Source organism: Primulina tabacum, chromosome 8 (assembly GCF_025594145.1).
Source record: "Primulina tabacum isolate GXHZ01 chromosome 8, ASM2559414v2, whole genome shotgun sequence".
In the NCBI taxonomy this organism is placed as follows: domain Eukaryota; kingdom Viridiplantae; phylum Streptophyta; class Magnoliopsida; order Lamiales; family Gesneriaceae; genus Primulina; species Primulina tabacum.
Genome location: NC_134557.1, coordinates 881,572 through 899,603, shown reverse-complemented (window position 1 = coordinate 899,603; position 18,032 = coordinate 881,572). Strand labels below are relative to the sequence as shown.

Genomic DNA, 18,032 nt, shown 5'->3' with positions numbered 1-18,032 from the left:
CATCTTTCCGCAGTTTTTGTTTTATGATGTAATTAAATTTCGTTTAAGAATTTATTGTTAGTTGCAACATTTAATGTCATAACATTATTATACTCATTCCGACAAACAAAATTCCATTAATTAATGGCTATAATTAATCATATATCAACTCCTCACAATCATTTCCCGCTGTTTTAGTGATGGGAGTTTCAAGCTATTTTTTCCCATTTCCTGGTACATGGCCAAGCAAAAATCCATTGTTAATATTTATTTCCACCTTTTATTCCTTTTGAAGTTTGAAGTTAAATAGTCTTCAAGTCATTCTTGGTGTCATATACAAACAAGACAGTGTTTAATATTTTTGCAGGATGTTCGAATCGGTGAAATAGATGAATATTGGACTAATAGTCATGTATGTCGGCAAAGGTGCATTAAATGAATGGGAAAAGTCAAGTCATCTTTTGCAGCGAAAAACGCGGTTGGCAAAACTGACGAAAAAAATGTGGTTTCATATCATTTAGCTCACGTATGTACATATATATATATACATATATATATATATATCTGAATTTTCACTTATAAAATTTGTTTCTAATAAAGTCAAAATATTGAATTCACAAGAATACAACTAAATTAATAAAACTCAAGTGGAAATCGTCGAGTTAAATTGATGATTGAGATAAAACTAGCGATAAATTTTAAGAATTTGCGATACAAATAAAGAAAATGACCCCAAAATATAGAATTAAAATTAAAATTGTATGCATGGCCACTGTTTACAAATTTAAAGTGGGTCTTGTTATACAATCGCAAAAAATTAATAGTTGTGATTGTTAAAGTAGATGACGTGATTGCCTAAATCTGGGAAACTTGAAGCTTTTAATCTGTGGCCTTTGAGGATTTTTTTACTATCCAATAAGAAAATTTGGAAAGTCCCATCAACTTAATTAATGTTTGCATTGTTTCCACATGAGCATAATTTCCTGTTTCAAATCTTTCGTACATCATTTACAATTTTCAATGGATATCCAGATTTGATCATTCAATTTTATGTCAATATGTAACTCCATGCTTGAGAAAAGTAAAAACAGAACATATCTATGTTAGACCAGCAAAACTTCTTATTCTCCAATTTTCACTAAATCGTAGATATCTCTCTTTTTGTTTTATTATTTTGACATGTACATGAAGTTAAAAAAAAGCTTATAGAGCATGATTTTTAGCGTGCCTGTAAATCTAAAAAAAACCCATGATTGTTGGGTAATATGTCTTTAATACTTCCTAAAAAAATGATCGAGTTTGAACCCGTATATAAATTTCATGAAATCGACTTATTGCCAACTTTTTTTCTATCATTATAATTTGACACATTACAATAAATAATTAAACATGTCATTGGATAGGGTTTCGTCACTAGCAAAGATCCACACATTTCAACTCACAAACAAGTTTTTTTTTTAAGAAGAAAAAAAGAAGAAGGGGTCCCCCTGAGCTTTAGTGTCAATTCAAATGAAAAATGGATTAGTGGTATGGACTGTAATGGTGGCCAACACACCCTAGCAAACACAGTGTTGAGTACAAAATGTGGTGTCACACATTGTGTTGGATTAGGTCGAAAATCATAATGCAGGCCATGTGATTTCGTCAAAACAAATATATTGATAAATTAAATTTTGTGATACTTTTTAAAATGTTCCAACATTTAAATGATTTATATTTCCCTTCAATCAATCAATCAATCAATCAATCTTGCAGTGCACATTCTGAGAACCATGGAAGAAAGAAGGATAAGAGCTACAATTTTATGTGTGTGTGTGTGTAATAAAAAGATGAGTAGTGTAAGGGGGAAGAGGACATGAAGAAGCATAATTTCCCAAGATGTCTCCAACTCATATGGGATAGATTCCATTTCTCTCAAAATTATTAACCTAATCAATTACATGATTCCGACAGCCAAATCAATGTTGCATTTCCAGGACACGCCCTTTACTCTTTTATTACTACTATCAATTTTTTTTATTTACTTTTAAAAAGCATACAATTTTTAAAATTGCATACAAATATATGGTAACTACTCATCATATTTTTTACACTCGAAAAATATATATACATATATATGTGTGTGTGTGTGATTATTTATTATATATATTTTATTTAATTTTTTTAAAAAAATGAAATGAAAACTACTTAATTTCATCATTAAATATTAGGAAATAGCAGGACGTTGAAGTCCGTGGACCTTGAAGTCTGATTGATTTCTTCCCAATTAATTATTTTTGAAAATTGTAAAAAAAAATGTAGCATTGATGAGATGCTGGTGCCGAGGGGAATATCACCGTACATGTGGGGGCAGTGCCTCATATAGATCCAGGGTTCAGATTTAGCCATAAATACATGAGGTCCACTATTTTTTTTTAAAATCACAAATGTGGCTAAATCTGGACCATCTAAATCATGTGGGGGTAGTGCCCCCACAGGTAGGATCGAACGATCCGTGCCGAGGCCCTGAATTTTAATGTAGTTTAATTAAATTAAATGAATATTGTAATATAATTATTAGAATTGGGCTGCTAATTTATTTTAAGGAGCCCTTCCTAGATATTCAAAGATATAAAAATCTTAAAACTTGCTCCAAAAAAAATGTTGCAAATTAATTATTTGTACAATGTTATTTATTTGATTCATCTGACTAACATGTTTTACAGATTATTACATTAGTCGGATGTTTAATCAATGCACATAAAAAATAGCGATTATGCGTTATAAAAAATATGGTAAAAAGAGTTATTTTTAAGAGCAAACACGTACCAATAGGTCAAAAGCTATGTAAGCCCGCGCACAACTTTATTTTCTTATACTTATGGTAGCGATAATTCACCTATTTGGGTGCTAATGGGTCGAACTTTTAGGCCAATGAGTCTGCGTATGTGCGTGTCTATCTGTTGGTGTTGTCTCATATCACTTAGATATCAATCTTATTTTTCTTTACCGTCGATCATGTCCCCCCAACCGAGCCAGTATTACCAGTTAAGATATGACATCAATTTTATATTACCCACGTAACCAACTAAATCAAACGGTGCAACCTCAACAGCTTGACTCATCTTAATGCTTAACCCAACATTTCCCCACCGATAAGTATATAAATATGCTTCTTGAAAGACGTGAACAAATGACCTGGCTTTGATATCAATTGTGAGGATCGATCGCTTGCAGTTTAACAAACGTTATAGTTGGTGGCAATGATGTAACTCAAATATTTTAAACCACAAAACAAACCCGGATAGACAATTATTACACTCCAATTGTTATAAATGATGAAAAATATAGAATCCAGTCTCTCAAACATTACCCCAATAGCCATATAGGCATCATTCAGTTTACAAAACCAGTAAGTCATCAACTCCACCTGCAGCTACAAACTCGACCGAGTCCGCCTTTATAAGGAAAAATCAATAGCACTGCACCAGTTGCTTTATTAAGATTATTCAAGCATAGATATTTAACACTAAAAAAGCCAATACAAAAGGAAAGAAGAAAAGAAAAACAAGCTCTTGTATGCGATCTCCTTAGCGCCCAAATCTAGCAAAAGGCTCCACTAAGTAAACACCAAAAACCTAGCATTAAATGCAGCTTTACCACCGAGGATGCACTTAGTACGTGTAACCTTTGACGAACATTCCCGTCTTAGCCTCCTCACTCTCACCCTCGGCTGAGTATTTTCCTAGCTGGGCCAAGGAGTTTGCCTTTGCGCGCACCAGAAGAGATTTCTGCGCAGCCTCTATGTTTTCTGGCCGTCCTTGCCATGTCTTTAGGACACTGTTCTGCAACGCTCGAGCATAGGAGAAGGAAACGTGCCACGGGTTGGGACTTTGGTTCATCGCATTGAGGTTCAATGTCGCTTCTACTTCAGATTGTCCTCCTGACAAGAACTAGAAGATGAAAAATACTTAGAATTGTGTATGGTCCAATACAAGCATAAATATAAACGGTGGCTTTGACAGATCAACGAAGAAAAATATGCAACGATAAGATTTATTTCTCATGCAATATTCGTTTCAAGCTGTAGCAATTATTCTTGAATTTGTTCACTGTTGTGTGAAAACAACCAAATAAGCCTCATAAACTCATTATAAAGATGACTTAGTGGTTAAATTAATTAATACATTTGCTAATGTTAGTAAACAATTTGGTATCTAGGCTTTTAAAGAATCATAATTACCAGTGTTCACAACTTGATTAAACAACATAAACAAACCGTAAATGAACTTCTGATCCCAGTATGAACTGAACAGTAAGCCAAAACAACTTATTCGGTTACCAAAGAAATAACCATCCCTTAGATCACCAGCACCCTATGTAGAACAAGGACCATGAAATAATTTGAACAAAAAAGTACAAAAAGAAAAAAAAAATCTACATGAAAACAAGAAACAGCAGGGAAGTAGTTGTGATCACTATCAAGTGCATGAGTTAGTACCATGATTCCTGGAACAGCAGGAGGCACTCTTCTTTTGAGCATAGTGAGTGTGTATTTGGCGATGGTTTCTGCAGAAGCCTTCTCTTTGTGGTCAGCACCAGGAGTTACCATGCTAGGTTTAAGTAAAATCCCTTCAAAGACGACATTATTCTCTGCCAAGTAGTAGAAGACCTCAGCCCAAACTTTCTCTGCCACTTCAAGAGTCCTCTCGATCGGGTGGTCCCCATCAAGAAGAATCTCAGGTTCAACAATCGGCACAAGACCATTATCCTGCATACAAAACGGATAATATTACCTCATTTTTCTACCATTTTTTGAGACACAAAAATACGTCTAGTTTTCTTAGCTTCACAGTTGAGTATATCATAAAAAAGATGGAATTGAAAAATAGGTGTAATTGACATTTGAAAAAGTACCTGAGAAATGGCAGCATAACGAGCAAGACCCCAAGCTGCTTCTTTAACAGCCAACGCAGAGGGACCACATGGAATGCTCACAACAGTTCTCCTAAATTATTTGGATGCAAAGGAAAAAGGGTGGTAAATAACAAAGATTGTGTTTATGATTCAAAATTGACTTTAGGACGAAATGCAATACCATTTTGCAAAACGAGCCCCTTGCTTATAGTATTCTGCAGAGCGAGACGCCAATCCGTCTAAACCCTGGCACCAAGATTCATTGTTTGATCCTGGTAGAGGAACCAAACCCTGTCAAATAAAACAAAAGGAAACACAGAAAGTAAGAGATAACAAAGTGGTCGTAGCATCACAAAGTATTTTGTAGGCAGCACGAACAGTTATGCCAAACATCATCTAGGGGTTTCTAGTAGTAAATGTCGAACCAAAATGAATTTCGATAAAAGCTCACCTTATCAACTTTGATGCCAGGTACGATATTCTCATCACGCAAACAATCCACAATTTTTTTCCCACCTGTTGTTGATTGGTAAAGTGTCTCCTCAAAGAGAATAGAGCCAGAAATATAATCACCTAGGCCAGGAGTGGTCAGTAGAAGTTGCCTATATGCCTGCCTGTTGGTTTCCGTGTTGTCAAGTCCAATGGAAGCCAAGCGCTTTCCGCAGGTAGCATTTGATTCATCTATTGCTAGGATTCCCCGACCTGGAGAAGCAATTGATTTCTATTTCCAACAAAAGCAAACAGAAACCACTTTAGGAAGGACAATAAGCTTGAAGTCACAAACCACAAACAAATGCAGTAAACCATTGGATATTGGATTTAGATACTTCAAGTTAGTTTCTCCCAACATGACTTTATATGACGGGAAAGATACAAACTAGGCATTAAAAATATTTAAAATAGAATTTAAAGTTTAGACCTTTATCAACCAGAAAACAGATCAAAGAGAAGAAACTCAAAGACCCGTAGGAAAATGAGAAGGAAGCAATACATACTTGTTTTCATAACTAGTGACTAAGGGGGCAATATCCTTTGCACACCATTCAAAAGAAGAGGTGTGGGTTAGATTTAATCAACCTATTTACACATAATAATGGATGAAATAGAAGAGATAACTCAAGGAATTCAAAGCACTAGCTGTGCAGGTCAGCTTGCATGTTGATGGAAAAAAAACGTCAACAAACAAAGGCGTGAAAGATGACATTACAACACCTTTGAGCCGTGAACCTTTTGGCATACAAGAAATTTTAATATTTACCTTCTTAAATAGCTAGAAGATCTCCAATTCGACTATTCAACTAAATTTTCAAGGGATTTTTAGAGTACTATCAATTTTCCCGACACGAAAAACTGAGCATTAATCATCTTGAAATTCAAATTTTCAGTAATCAGTGCTAATCTAGATGGTTACTCATTAAATATGCAAAGGTATAACAAACATCTATATTAAAGATAAAAATGTAGGAAAATTATGCAGCAAGCAACAAAATCATATATAGCACATTCAATCCTCGCACACAAACGATGCAAAGTGTAAAGATTTATTTTTTTACATACTACGTTGCAAGAAAAAGCAAAACCGGAAAATGATAATCCAATACGTTTTTGACAATCGTTAAGATTAAAATTTGGACCTAACTCAAGCTAGCTAAAAGGGAGGATTGTCCAATATCATATATACAACTTTCATGTATTTTATCCGACCGATACGGTGTAACCTGAGCTCTGATATCATGTTAAGATTGGAACTTGCACTTAACTCAACCCCAAGACCAAGAGAATGATTGTCCAAGACTGTATATACAACTTTCACGTGTTTTTCCAACCGATGAGACAAATAACAATAATCACATAATCCAACAATCAAACTGATTAAACGAATCGCTTACAGCAGTTTTGATGAGCTCATCAGCATAAGGTCCGGCTCGGATGACGGAGACACGGCTACTGGGGAAACGAGCCGCCGATCCTGACCGTTGATTGATCGAATGTTGATCGGCGATCCACGATGAGGAGGCGGCGTTGAATTTCACGGCAGTCGAGCAAGCCATCACCTTTTCGTAGTTCGCTGGTCTTCGTAGAGGAATTGAAGAAAGTTTTGGTAAGTACCGTGAAAAGGGACAGTTTTATTTTGACGAAACAGTCGTATGCTGGTTATTTAATTATTCTCGTAGAATCCGCTTGGCAGTAGCAAACAACGAACGATCGGATCCACCTAACACAACACAGTTGTTCATGAGCAGGAAAACGATGGTATTAATATCATTTTACGCCTCAAACTATGAATATAGTCTCACGCCCTCTCGTTAGCCATCTAAATATTGTCTCACTTAACTTTAGTTCTTAAAATGATGATGATATAAATTGTATTTATCATTGTTTAAACTATTGTTCAATTATGTAGTCACATATTTACACGGTCTTAAAATATCTCTCTTTTTTTTGTCCGTACATTATCTATGCAACTTTTTGACAACTACGATTATTTTTCGTCATATTCAATCTCGGACACCACATTCTTACTATACAGGGACATAAAAAACTGACCCGACCTAAGTCGACCCAAAAAAAATCAAGTTATAGTTGGGGATTTTCGGGTTTGAATCAAATTGGGTTGGACCAGAAATCATAACCAAAAAATTTAGTGAGTTGGGTCGAGTTTGGGTCAACTCGGGTGGCCCGATTTTTAAAAAAATTAATTTTTTTATAAAATTAAGAAATATTAGCTACATTGTTTATAATGTATGTTTGAATTTTTTTTATTATATATGGATATCATAATTTTTCGATCATATAATATTTATTTTGTAAAATATTGATTTTTTAAATAATTATTTCTTTTGTGTATTAATTATACTTTAAATTTTTACATGTTGACTTTAAAATTTATGAATTTATTCATAAATGATGATGCTGATCAAATATTTATTTTATAAAATATTGATTTTTGAAACAATTTATTAAAAGTTTTTTTGATATACTTGGACAATTTTTAATTATTATTGATCTCATTATTTTTTATCATATAATATTTATTTTGTGAAATATTGACATTTCCTAAACAATTGCTTTTTTTTATAAAATAATTAGTAGTTTAAATTATTTATACTCTTAAATTTAAATATTTAAATTAAATCTACGAAACATAATTATCATATATTTATGCAATATTTTGTCATTATATATTTAAATTAAAAAGTTATAATGTGTTTTGAATTTTTATTTATTTATTTATTTTGTTAAATAATAAAATAACAATAATATTTACATATAAAAAAATCATATTTTTTTTAAAGAAAAACTCTAAGGATTGCTCGGGTTAAGTGATGAACTCTTGAAAAGAAATGTATTTGTTGATATGAGTATTACCTATTAAATATTTTAAGTCGTCATCAATTACATAGTTTCATTTCCTGCACAGTCTTTGAACATTTTCATTCTGCTATGAGATCGATTCATTCATATTCTTTCACTTAGAAGTCTATTAGAAAGCGCTCTTTTGTCCGTGCAATTTTTTGACATCGACAATCACTCCTCGCCATCTTGGGTCCCGTCCATCACATCTATTCTTTTTAGAACCCCAATATAATCAATTATATTTGTTCCTCACCCCATTTGCCATACATGTTTTCATATTAATCCATTGAATATGAATGCATCATTTTTTATAAAACATGGATCTATTATTAAGCTTGATTAGGAAGTAGTACAACTGAAATAACTGTAGGAGGGGAGTATGGATCAGACATTGAAACAGTCGTTCGAACCCGATTCGCTGGTATACACGAATGCATCATTAATATTTCTAAAATTATTTCATATTTTGTGGGAATATGATTAATCCAGTTAAGCCTTTAGATGTAAGAGATTCGGAAATTCGAGAGATACTCTCGTACAAAGAGATTGTGCTCTCGACTTGGGAGGAATTTACTCATTGAATGTCTGAAGAACACAACAGTATGTAGAGACATATTTCATGTGCGCTAGTCCTTCGCTGGCATTCCATGAGTGAATTGTCACATGTAGCCAATGGGATGATCTATTTGTAAGAGAGACTTCACTTTGAAGGATTCGCTACCACTAGAAGCTAGAGCCAAATATTCACGACCCTTGAAAAATATAGAATTCTGATAATAGAGGTGAGTCATTGTTACGCCTGGGACATAGCAAACCATTTGGACGTTACTATCAGTGTTAAATCACAGTCTGCTAGCTGCCAAATGAAAAACACTCTTTCACAGAAGAATCACAAGAAAAAGAGCGGAAAGGATGCAGTCATAGTTACGTCTGAGACACAGCAACTCACTGTCAACCCAGCACAGAACGTAAAATGTTAGGAAGAAAATATCAAATCTCCCTCTCACAACCAACTTAACACACAAACATAGGTTCACTTCCAAGCACATTTTTCTCAAGAATGCAAATTATAAAGAAGGTTGGCAATTTCGAAATGCGCATCAATTTAATTCTAACCTGGAAAATGCAAGGGGTATATTTCTAGGAACAGGTCAAAACCGTGCAATCCACACCATCAAGCCTCTGTATCACAAATAAACCAAGTATAGACAATGGCATTCACGCTGCACATAAATGTTACTTGAAGTTTGTACCCAAAACCTTTTACCCATAGGGAAAGTAGCATAAATCACCAACCAGAAGTCCATAGTCGAGGATAACCGAACACTTCAAAACACAAATCTTTTACACGCTACGTCATCGACGTTCCGTAAGATTACGTCATACAAAAGAATTACCAAACTAATCTGAAATAAAATATAAGCTACAAGTAGTAACCAACTGCAAAAGGGAAACCAAGAAAAAAAACTTCAGGTTTAGCTCTCAACTTCCATAATAATTCCTGTCCTAAACTCCCCAGCTAAAGTTACATTCTTGGTCCTAACAAACCGTGATTTCTTGAACAATCTCAGAACCTTTTCCACCTCCCTAGGTCCACATTCCTCTACTGCCACCACACAAAACCACCTCTCCTCACCGTGCTCTCAATCTCCCCAACGTACCGGCCTGGAAAGAGGGCCCGATCCAAATACACACCGAACCCAACATCAAAAATCCCATCAAAAAAGGGCAAATTATGGGGATCCGCTCGGCTCACCAAAGGCGGAGAATCCACCAGCTCCACCCCAGTCACATCACCCACGCCCAATTCATTCATCGCCACAACGGCATGACCTGGCCCGGCGGAGACAATCAGGGCTCGGGAATGGTTAGAAATGTGGAGGGTCTTGAAGAAGGCGGCGTAAGATGATACCGCGGAGGTCCATGATTTTGTGGACCAGATGCGACGGTTCCGCTTGTCCAGAGAGGCGTAGTAGCGGGGATTGAAATCACAGGTTGATGTGGGAAACCGGGTGTGCGGCTTTGGATTCGGGTCAGAAGGATCCACGCAGGTTTCGGGCATTTGAAGATAGAGGAAGAAGAAGGTTAATGTGGCTGCAGTTATGGAAGCATAGGAGAGCTTGTTCAAGAAGATTTGGACATGGTTTTCCATGAATCATTCGTCTGAAACAATGGGAAATGTGTGATTTTTTTGAAGAGCTCGAGTGCAAGTATGATATTGTTTTATGCTAAGATGTGATTTGAGGGTCAGAAAAAGAAAGTAAAAAAATTAAATTTATTTAATTTATTATTCACAATCAACCGGATTGAATCTTAAAATCCACAAATTTTATAGTCTCAAGTTTAATCATCAGACCAAAATCTCATCGACAACTTGTAAGTTGAAACAACTCAAGTTGACGTGGAAATTCATCAATCTTATTAACAAATAACTATTTCCTTTTAATTTTTTAAAGTTTTGTATAAACAGGAGCCGAGGTAGCAAACCACGGCCCCTTGTATCTATTTATTATTGAATTTTATAAATTTTATTTTTGGAGAAAATAATGTTTTTGACATGTAATATTTATCTTTATACGAGTTTTATTGTTTATATTATCAAAATTTACTTTTAGTTTATTATTTTTATTTTATCATCAATTTTAATATTTTTTGATGTGTTGTTGAATATGTACGTTTGTCTAATATCATATCAATATTTTTTTAATAAAAATTTAATAAAATTGTCAAAAATGGAATAAGATATCAATAAGATTATATTTATAATATAAATGATAAAAAATCATAAATAATAAGAAAAAAATATGATTTTCTTTTATTTTTATAAATTAAGATAAGGAAAAAAACTTGATGGGACACGAATATCTGTTCCCATGCCAAGTTTATAAAGTGACAATTTAGTCCTTGGGTGAGTCTCCAAATACGATGCGAAGGGGAAAAAAATCCAACCAGTTCTCGATCCTACTCATTCATAGCACAATCCCGATTTCAGAAAGTGGCGAAATTTTATGTTCCAAGTACTAATCCAATTACCCAATTGTCTGGGTTCATAATACGGTGAGCCAAATCAAAGCTTTTCCCCATTCTCCTTGTGATAGAGCTAATTGATGCAAACGGGGTTAGTTTATGTGATTTCAGGCACGATGGTTGCCCGCTTTCTATTGTTTATTCTTTTTTTTATTTCTTCCGTTTCGTTTTATAGTCGATCAATTTGTTGTAGTCAGTTGTAATAATAGCAATTCGATTATATGGAAGGATTTGATGGGGATTCGGCAGAGATTGTTGTTTTATATTCGATTTTTGTTTCAATTTTTTTTTCCCTCCGACTCACTAATTTTCCCCTTTTGTTAGCGTGCTGCTCTTTACCCACGTATGCTTATTCATAACTCCAGGGTTTGATTTGCTTATAGGTCATTCAGCAACTGATAAGGTGTAACCGAAGGTATTATAAGACGGGACGGAGACTGGGGCTCCATTGGACCTGTTTTTAGAGCTCTATACACCAAATATCTTACTGCTGTGGACGAAATAATAGCAAGAGAAAGATAAAGAAAGAGAGTTTTGTCCAAGGAAATCGAGGGTCCTATTTATTGATTTTGATTTGGTTGTATCTGTTTCCTTTAAAGATTGGAGTTTAATTGAATATCCAGAAACAATGTTTTTTTTAGTCGATTGATTATTCTTATCTTCGCTATTGTTCTGGGAGTTGATTGTTAATTCTATTTGGAATAAGAGAGATTTTTTTTTATCCTTTTCTAATTTGAATTGCTTAGGCGAAAGGTGTGAACACTTCACTCTACATAACTTTTCCTTCTTTCCTTTCTTCACGAATTTGGTGAAAAGAAACTTAATAAATCGTTGAGCGGAAGATAGGTCATGGGTAGCCCGGGATCAAATAATTTACCCGCTGGAGCTCAGATTGGATTATCTGGGCCAATTTCAACTGGTGGACCCACCGAGTTAGATGTCATTAAGACCAGGGACTTGGAAAAGGTTTGTTTTTTACATCTATTTTGATGTGCTTCTTGCTAATCCTTTCATTTGTTTCAAAATAGATCTAGGTTCTATTTGAGAATTAAAAACTTATTTTAATTGTGTTTCCTTACCAGTTAATTAAATTATCTTTTGACAATGGGTTGACTATGAAAAGGAAATGGCTTGTTATCTTACTAGCGTATTTGCTATCAGTTTCTTGCAGATGCAGGCTTGTATGAAAGTCATGAAGAAGCTATTAAAAGAGAGGAAGTTTTAGGGAGATTGGACCAGGTCATCTCTCGTAATATATAATTATCTAACTTTTGGTTTACCGTTTACCAGATAATGGTGATAGTTTACTGATCTGTGATATGTTCACAGATTGTGAAGACTTGGGTGAAGAATATTAGTCGTGCTAAAGGTTTTAATGAGCAGATGGTCCATGAGGCAAATGCGAAAATTTTCACGTTTGGTTCTTATAGACTTGGTGTATGGAATTTAATCTTTTTTTTTTGTCTTTGCATTATTTTTTTTATTTTTATGGCATTCTGTATCATATTTTTCCCTTTCCTTTTGTCCTTTCATAATTTGCCCTTTGAATGATGTTTCCTGTTAATGCGATGCAACCATAACTACTCTGAATTATTTGTGCTGTTAGTGGGAGTCTGTATCAAGATGGTCTTTTTGGTTGTTGGCAAATCTCAAGGCTATTAATGGTCTATCCTTTTTCTTAAGATTGTTATGAAAATTTTAAGGTTTTATCAGAAGAAAATATTAGGAAACCTGCTCTCCTGACTATTTTACACAGCCACAATTTAATTGGGCTGTTCCTATATCATGGTTATCGTAGGTATTGATTGCTGGTACCTATCATACCATTTGTTTATATAATTGATGACCTCTTAGGACCAATTTCGTATACCACATGCATATCCAGGGATGATATCTTTCTTGTTCCATTTTATTTAATTGCTTACGGCCACAGAAAATCTGCGCTATTATCTATGAAACTTAGTTAAAATCTGTTTTGCAATTTCAGAAATAATAGTTGTTAGGCTTTTGAGAATCATATAAAGCAATCTGAGTCAGATGGTTACAGCACTTGATTTACGTGCAAAACACTGAAGCCTATTAGATTTGGTGGCTGTGTTCTAAAAAATTCATAGCAAAAGCATGTAAACCGATGATCTTAGTTGATCGACATAATAGGATTGTGTTTCTTTTGTGTATACCATACCAATCTCATCTATTCTTAAACCAAATTTTGTATACAAGTCTACGGCGATCAATCAGATTTAACATATCTTCTTTTTGTACTTGAAGCTCTAACAAATAGATAATTTCACTTTTGAGAGAAATACTATGTGGAGTTATATGTTTATTCTTTAAATGATGAGCCTGGGTCAGGAATAAATTATAGCTGAGAAATCTTATCATGGTGTTTCTTGTGAAGTTATTTATTTATTCTCAATAAGTTCTGTAGAAATTGCCTCCCAGAATTTAATTATTTTATCGTTCATTGTGTTTAATACTTAATAGGTGCACAGCCCTGGTGCAGATATTGATACATTGTGTGTTGGACCAAAACACGCTACTCGAAATGTAGGTTACTTTCTTCATTTTTGGACAACTGTGGAAATGGATAGTTGACGAGTGGGAAAAATCACTTTTTGTTTCATATACAGGAAGACTTTTTTGGTGAACTTTACAGAATGTTGTCAGAGATGCCTGATGTACATGAGCTGCATCCTGTACCAGATGCTCACGTACCAGTCATGAAGTTCAAGTTCAACGGTGTTTCTATCGATCTGCTTTATGCAAATGTGTCTCTCTGGGTCATTCCCGAAGTATGTACACTTATTCTTGAATCAGCCATAATTGATGTACATAATTACTGATTTAATGAGTATAATCTCACTTTTGAATCTAGCTTAATTATAAGTTACCTGCTATTCCCTGATGGGTAAGCTGGTGTCATGATTCAAGCACTGATGTTTCATCACATTTGGTTTTTCCCCGCTAAATCTGAGGGGTAAAATTTAAATATATATGTTGTTCGGAAACTGAATTGTTTTAAAATGGAGAATTGCTGCTTGGATATATCCTCAATTCTGTTATTTTAAAATGGGGAAATGCCTCTCCTATGCATTATAAGTTCTGTGACAATTGGTTTCGTTTCGTTGTGACAGCTGATGGCTTGAGACTATAACAATCTGGAACAGCAAGTGTTTTAGGCCTACCTATCCTTATTCTTTCTTGTACAAGTTGGAATTTTTTTTATACCTATGTCCTTGTTTTGAAAATGCAATGCACTGGTCTTCCTCGTTTTTGGTCGATGCCCCTGTCTTATTTGTTGGGCATATCCTTTCTTTTTTCCTTGAAACATAGCCTAAAATTTTTGTTATCAAGTATCTATGTTGTAGACTTGTGAATGTCTTTAATGAGTTTTTGCCATTGGAATAAATATGGTTCTCTGGATAATTCCTCATTATGTTCCTTGAGCATCTTTACATGTCTGTCTCCAGGACTTGGATGTTTCACAAGATTCTATTCTACAAAATGTAGATGATCAGACTGTTCGTAGTCTCAATGGATGCAGAGTGACAGATCAAATATTGCGTTTAGTCCCAAACATTCAGGTGTGAGTGCTGGGTCTGCATATTAATTTGTGTTCTGAAAAATGTTTTTTTACTTAATATTTTTGTTACCCGCCCTTTAGAATTTTCGTACTGCTTTGCGAAGTATGAGGCTGTGGGCAAAACGCCGTGGAGTTTATTCAAATGTAAGTATATCAGGACTGTACTCATTTTCTCAACCATCAATTGCATAACCATTTTGACATTTTTTAATAACTCTTTCCTTCCTTTAATATACTTTCTGATATGGTCAGGTAACTGGTTTCCTTGGTGGCATTAATTGGGCATTACTTGTTGCCCGAATTTGCCAGCTATACCCAAATGCACTGGCCAGCATGCTGGTCTCGCGGTTTTTTCGGGTCTATAATTTGTGGCGCTGGCCTAATCCTGTTATGTTGTGTCCAATTGAAGAAGGATCTTTAGGGCTTTCTTTTTGGGATCCTAGAAGAAATTATAAGGACAGATCACACCTGATGCCCATAATTACGCCTGCATATCCCTGTATGAACTCTAGCTACAATGTGTCAAATAGCACATTGCGTGTCATGATGGAAGAATTTCAAAGAGGAAATGAAAAGTGTGAGGTACTTCAGTTTGCTGTCACCTATTTATGTTTATGAGTGTTGCTGTTCAAACTGTCACATTTTTCTGAAGGTTTTCTTCTGATAAACTACAAATCTTGGTCAGCAGATGCTTTTAGTGCTGTTGTGATTTCATTTTCAGTTCAGATATTTTTCTTGCTTTAAACTTGAATTAATTCTTGGGATAGGATGCACTCTTTGATCTGCACAGATTCTGGAAAAAAGTTCATCAGTGGAAGTCTGTCTTTAATTTTAGTTTTTAATGTTTTCTTCTATTGACGGAACATGCTTATGGATTCAATACCTGTTAATAATATTACCTATATCACCTCACGTACCTTTCATGTGGTTCCTTGTTTTTTCCAAGATATATCAGTCCAATTTGTCATTTTATGTTGCTTACATGAACTTCTGTTATTTTTCATGGAAGACGATTGAATCAAACAAGTCTAGCTGGGATGCTCTTTTCGAACCTTTCGCTTTCTTTGAAGCATACAAGAATTATCTACAAATAGATATAGCGTCAGAGACTGATGAGGACTCGAGGAATTGGAAAGGTTGGGTTGAATCCCGAATGCGCTTGCTTACTTTGAAGGTTAGTGACAGTGTCTTCTTGAGCTCTTTGTCGTCAGGAGTGTCTTCTTGAGCTCTTTGTAGTCAGGTTAACACATGATATATTGATTTTATTACTGTTGCATAATTTCTTGTGGTCTTTTAATTTTATTCAGATTGAAAGGGACACAAATGGGGTACTTCAGTGCCATCCGCACCCTGGTGAATTTTCAGACAAATCTAAGCCATTTCATCATAGTTATTTTATGGGCTTGCGAAGGAAACTAGATGACACTAACCCTCAAGAAGGCAAACAATTTGATATAAGGATGACGGTTGAGGATTTTAAAAGAGATGTTTACGCATACTCATTCTGGAAGCTGACAATGTGGATTCATGTTCGTCATGTGAAACGAAAAGACATACCCAACTTCGTCTTCCCTTGTGGAATCCGTCCTTCACATCCTGTTAAAAGTGCCAATGAGAGTCGCTCATCCCTATCACTTGCATCAAACACACCTCAAGCCGATACTGCAATGAGCCGGAAGAAGAGAAGACAAGATGAAGTCGCTAAAGGAGTTAGCTTGTCAGTGTCCTCAAGCATGTCCATGTGTAGTAGTGATGCAACTTTGTTGGATGAAACCATGTCAAGAAAACAATTCAAACCTGATTTTGATGACACTCTAAATAACCCGAAAAATTCTGAGGATATATCTGACAACCACCATGAGATTATAGGATTAGGTGTAAGCATGTCTTTTGTTTTGCCATCAATTTCTTCTGTTGCTTCATCAGATTCATTGGCAAGAGAGAAGCCCATGAACTCACAATCTTCTCGACAAACTGTTGGTCAAGAAGGATCTATGAAAATCATTAATGAGAATGTAGAAGGTATGGAATTGAAGGGTGAAGTTCAACATCATGGCGAGACAGAAGAAACTACTTTATTAGAGTTCATCACAGAAAAGCAGGATGTAAGAGCAGTGGCAGCTGGGAACATTTTATTCTCCACGAATCAACAAAATGGAGACTCGGAAGAGCTGGAGGTATTGTCATCTTACTTGATGCTTTTATTTGTATGCGTAATTGGTTTGTTTTATTGTTATCGGTGCTCTTGTAAAATGTCCAGTTGTCTTTGCTACTTTTATTTTCATTTTTACTGGATATGCTTGGTTGTAGAAAATACAGGCTGTAGTGTTGCGTATGCTACTCCATGTTGGCTACATTGTGCATTTGAATTGGAGTTGATTATAAAGTTTGCTAGAGTTCACTTTGTGGCAACTATTTGAGTTTCTGCAGCATAAATTAGTATTTTCCATCGATAACCTTCTCATGTCTGTCTGTTTACATATATGCATGCATGTATTTTTGTCCCGTTTTCACCCCCAGAAGGTACTATGGCTTAGAAAACTGGTTTCACATTATGAATGCGTAGCATTACTTGGGAGGGAAATTGACTTCTATCTTTGTCTCTTTACATGGATATAGCCCCTTGAGCTGACAGCAACTCCTACTACAGAGTCGCCTTCTGTTAGCGCGCCAGTGCAGAAGCCTCTTATCAGGTATTTGTCTTCGAAAGTTGACTGAATGTTCTGCCTATTTTGATCATAGTTTTTCACACTTCTTTGACACGGCCTAGTTGGTTGGTGATTCGCTGGTATATTTGCAGGTTCAGTTTCACTTCTTTAGCGAAGGCAGGTAACTAATATTGCCTGAACAGCCTCTAGGGTGGGCAGGAATCGTGTTAAATATCGAAAACTCCGAGTCTGTACATGAAATATGACAAAAATGAAGGGGTTTGCCCTGAGGCATAAACTGTTGGAGGCGTGGCCTTGATGAAGCAATAAAAATTTGCAAAGTTTAGGATATTTACCCTATTCGTATTCTAGCCGAAGGCCAACTCTGGTGCATACCGCATTTCGGTGTCTAAATTAATTGATGTGTACGTTCTGCTTTTGTAAAATGCCGTGTATATGCTTAACGCAATCAAAGTATTCGAATTTACTCTTTGCTTTAGACTTTGATGACTTGGAACTTGACGGTATGCTGGCTTTGG

At 35.2% G+C, this 18,032-nt stretch overlaps 2 protein-coding genes across 3 annotated transcripts; one reads left to right on the top strand and one right to left on the bottom strand.

Annotated features, from left to right (window-relative positions):
• Positions 1-3,304: 3,304 nt before the first annotated feature.
• Positions 3,305-7,174, bottom strand: LOC142552682 (fructose-bisphosphate aldolase 3, chloroplastic-like). Its single transcript, XM_075662447.1, has 6 exons — positions 6,765-7,174; positions 5,327-5,596; positions 5,057-5,166; positions 4,876-4,966; positions 4,460-4,729; positions 3,305-3,911 (listed from the first exon to the last, which is right to left on the bottom strand). The coding sequence occupies exons 1-6, from the start codon at positions 6,924-6,926 to the stop codon at positions 3,633-3,635; spliced, it is 1,182 nt and encodes a 393-aa protein (XP_075518562.1). The 5' UTR covers positions 6,927-7,174; the 3' UTR covers positions 3,305-3,632.
• A 3,951-nt stretch (positions 7,175-11,125) lies between these two features.
• LOC142552681 (nuclear poly(A) polymerase 1) lies at positions 11,126-17,992 on the top strand. 2 transcript variants are annotated; one of them, XM_075662445.1, is made up of 13 exons: positions 11,126-11,350; positions 11,643-12,225; positions 12,421-12,498; positions 12,589-12,696; positions 13,747-13,809; positions 13,893-14,054; positions 14,733-14,846; positions 14,927-14,989; positions 15,098-15,427; positions 15,855-16,019; positions 16,153-17,022; positions 17,465-17,538; positions 17,646-17,992. In XM_075662445.1, the coding sequence occupies exons 2-13, from the start codon at positions 12,109-12,111 to the stop codon at positions 17,680-17,682; spliced, it is 2,181 nt and encodes a 726-aa protein (XP_075518560.1). In that variant the 5' UTR covers positions 11,126-11,350; positions 11,643-12,108; the 3' UTR covers positions 17,683-17,992. The 2 variants fall into 2 exon arrangements, with proteins under 2 accessions (XP_075518560.1, XP_075518559.1); XM_075662444.1 differs by having other exon boundaries at positions 11,129-11,289.
• Positions 17,993-18,032: the final 40 nt, after the last annotated feature.